At 40.3% G+C, this 3247-nt stretch overlaps 1 protein-coding gene across 1 annotated transcript in view; it reads right to left on the bottom strand.

Moving 5' to 3' along the window:
* The window catches only part of LOC103388035 (atrial natriuretic peptide receptor 1-like), a 33324-nt gene that overhangs the window by 10052 nt on the left and 20025 nt on the right, over nucleotides 1-3247 (bottom strand). Inside the window, exons 2-3 of the mRNA XM_025061375.1 lie at nucleotides 2631-2744; nucleotides 855-990 (exon numbers count right to left, since the gene is read on the bottom strand). Of these exons, the coding sequence (XP_024917143.1) occupies nucleotides 855-990; nucleotides 2631-2744 (250 nt within the window). The remainder of the gene's footprint in view (nucleotides 1-854; nucleotides 991-2630; nucleotides 2745-3247) is intronic.

The raw sequence follows: 3247 nt of genomic DNA on the forward strand, positions 1-3247 counted from the left end.
GAGGGGGGTGAGGAGGGGGTGAGGAGGGGGGGGTGTTTAGTCTGATACTGATACTCTGTGAGGCAAGACTTAGAAAGTCTGTGTTCCTGCACAATGTCTTCTAAAGAGACAAACACAAGTCTGGAAGTTTGGAAGAAAAGAGGGAGTGTGAGGACGGGGGGGAGGACGGGGGGAGGGGAGGATTGGGGGAGTCAAGAAACACTGAGAACAAAACAAATGATTCAAGAGCTGATGAAAGATTATTAATGACTGACTGCTGCTGCTATGTGGAGGAGAGGGGTTCATGTTGGTACAGTACAGTACAGTACAGTACAGTACAGTACAGTACAGATGTGCAGTCCTTGTTTTCATAGAAATATATCTTCTCATTTTTATAACTTTGGAACTTGAAGGAAGGTTTCAGGTTCGAGTCCAGCGGCTGCCCAGTTACCGCCGAGGCGCTCTGAGCAAGGCACCGTTCACTGTTCACTTTGGTGATGGGTTGCAGTGGTGCAGTGGTGTGCTGGACGTGAACAACAGTCCGATCTGTGACCTCACAGCTGTTTGTGTTCATGTGTTCGGCGTCTCTGTGACTAATGACTTCTGATTTCCTGCAGAGCCGCTGATATCGCAGCACAACATACTGAACATTCTTCAAAGGTTCGCAAACCAAAAACTGGCAGCGGCCGCGGTTTTCTCAAAGATAAGACGGAAGTTTCTGCACGGAGGCGGGAGGCGGACGGCGCAGGTCAGAAACGACTTTTATTCAAGTTCAAATTGACATTTTTAGCGTGAGTCGTAGTGGAGAGAGTTGGTGTTTGTCTGTGTCATGTGACCTGCTGTTAAAAACCGTAAGAATAAAAACCCACACTGACCGTGGAATGTCCGGTTCCACATCCGTTCGGTGACATCTTTACCTGGAGGTCGACCCCCAGACACCGACATGCTCTCGTTGAGAGCGCGGGTGTAAAGCATCAGGCCGTCGTAGAACCCTCCGGCTATGATGTTCATCTGAAAACACCAAAAAGAAATGTTTAAGACAAGGAAAAGATAAAGATACTTCAAAAGATATTTTCAAAAAAAATTTAAAAATTTCAAAAAATCTTTTTCAAAATTTTTCAAAAGAATTTTTTTTTTTTTTTTTCAAAAAAAAATTTTTTTTTCTCAAAAAATTTTTTTTTCCTAAAAAATTTTTTTTTCTCAAAAAATTAAAAAAAAAAAATTTCCAAAAAATTCTTTTCTTTGGACATGTGCAGAGGAAGGACAGTGGATACATTGGTAGAAGAATGTTGGGGAGAGATGTTGGGAGAGTTGGAGCTACCAGGTAGGAGAAAGAGAGGAAAGCCAAAGAGGAGATATATGGATGCAGTGAGGAAGGACATGCAGATAGTTGGAGTCAGAGTAGGAGATGCAGAGAACAGGGAGATGGAAATCAATGATTTGCTGTAGCAACTCCTGAAAAAAGTTGAAAAAAAATTTTTCATAACATTTTTTTTAAAAAACATTTTTCAAAAAAAAATTTAAAAAAACATTTCAAGAAATTTTTTTCAAAAATTTTTTTTGAAAAATTTTTTCAAATTTTTTTTTGAACATTTTTTTTTGAACATTTTCCAAAAAAAAATTTTTCAAAAAAAAATTTTCGAAAGAAATTTTTTCAATCAATGATTTTCTCCGTGGACTTTGGTCTGTTCTGGTCCAGGGGACAATAACATTTCTCAAATGTAAACATTAAACTCCAGGTTTCCGTTGAAGTTCATAGGCTTATTTAATTGACCAATTACTGGAACTTCCTTTGACAGAAGTATTTTTGTCAAAGTTCATTTCAGGCGGAGGCTCCTCATTAAACGCAGTCAGACGGTGGCGCCGTGACCACCAGCACTGCATTGTTCTGATCTTTTCAGACTTTAATGAGAGACTTCACACTGACTGCTGCAGGAAAACAGTGATTATTAAAGCAGCTCCCTGTGCTGTGGCTGTCAGCTGACCTGTGCCCCTCAGTTTGTACCACATCAGCTGTAATGACACCAGTGACAGTAGAAGAAGTCCACTCAGTTTCTCTGGAGTTTCTGTTGTTCATGTGACCACGTCATGTTTTAACTACGACTAATGTCCAGGATTTCAATGTTACTGCAGTAAAATCCGAAGAAAAACTAAATGTTTACTAAACAGCTAACAATAAAACAAACACCTAACCACATTTTTTTAGACCCAAAATGTAAAGAAATTTGACACAAAAAAAGATTAAAGTTTGTCTTATTTCTTAGGACTGAGGAAGGAGTTCAACTGTTGACTTATTCCTGAAGTTTAAGTCAAAAACCATTGAATAAAAACAGTGACTTTTTACACTTTTGTCTCTGACATCATCAGATTTATGAGCTAACATTTAAATATATATTGGTAAATATTATTTTGTTAAACCTCTTTGCTTTTTTTTAATCACATTTCTCACTTTAACTCTGTGACCCCTTATTTTGTTAAACCTCTTTGCTTTTTTAAAATCTCATTTCTTACTTTAACCCCGTGACCTTGTGACCCTGTGACCCTGTGACCCGACTCGACTACCAGAGTCCAGATCATAGTGTGACTTTCATTCTCACCCTGAAAGACCAGTATCTGTGTGTGTGTGTGTGTGTGTGCGTGCTCTCTCTCACCAGCGAGTCCTGGATGGTGTAGTTGAACATGCTCTTGGCGTCGGTCTTCAGGTTCTCCACGAACTCCCTGTACTCCGGGTTCTGAGGCTCGCGGTACGTCAGGATCTTCACGCTCTGAAAAACAGAAGAGGAGAAGAACCTAGAACCACCTGGATCAGTGAGAAGAGGGTTCTGAACAACAGAACCAGAACCACGGTTCTGACAGGAGATGGTTTCATCTCAGTGGTTCTGGTTCCTCTGGTCCAGAACAGAGAGATTTCTCTCAGCTGTACTGAATATGTCAGCAGTACCTGGACGTTTTCTCTCTTTTTTTTTTTAGCTTGGTTTCTAAACGTCACCTGAACATTTCAGCTGTTGTTTTAGTGTTTTGTTTTTTTTTTTACTAATGAGACTCTGTGGCTGATGATGATGATGAAGAAGATGAAGATTGAACTCTGATGGTGGGTTCACGTCAGTGTGAAGACGAAGGAAACAAAGACGGAGAGCAGAGAAGAAAATAAATCCAATTTATCATCAGCTCATCATCTCACAGGAGAGGAGACGGTAATTATTCTGACAAGAGGCGGCTCTGAGTGTGTGAGAGTGTGTGTGAGTGTGTGAGTGTGTGTGAGTGTGTG

This window comes from Cynoglossus semilaevis, chromosome 13 (genome assembly GCF_000523025.1).
Source record: "Cynoglossus semilaevis isolate Cse_v1.0 chromosome 13, Cse_v1.0, whole genome shotgun sequence".
Taxonomy (NCBI): domain Eukaryota; kingdom Metazoa; phylum Chordata; class Actinopteri; order Pleuronectiformes; family Cynoglossidae; genus Cynoglossus; species Cynoglossus semilaevis.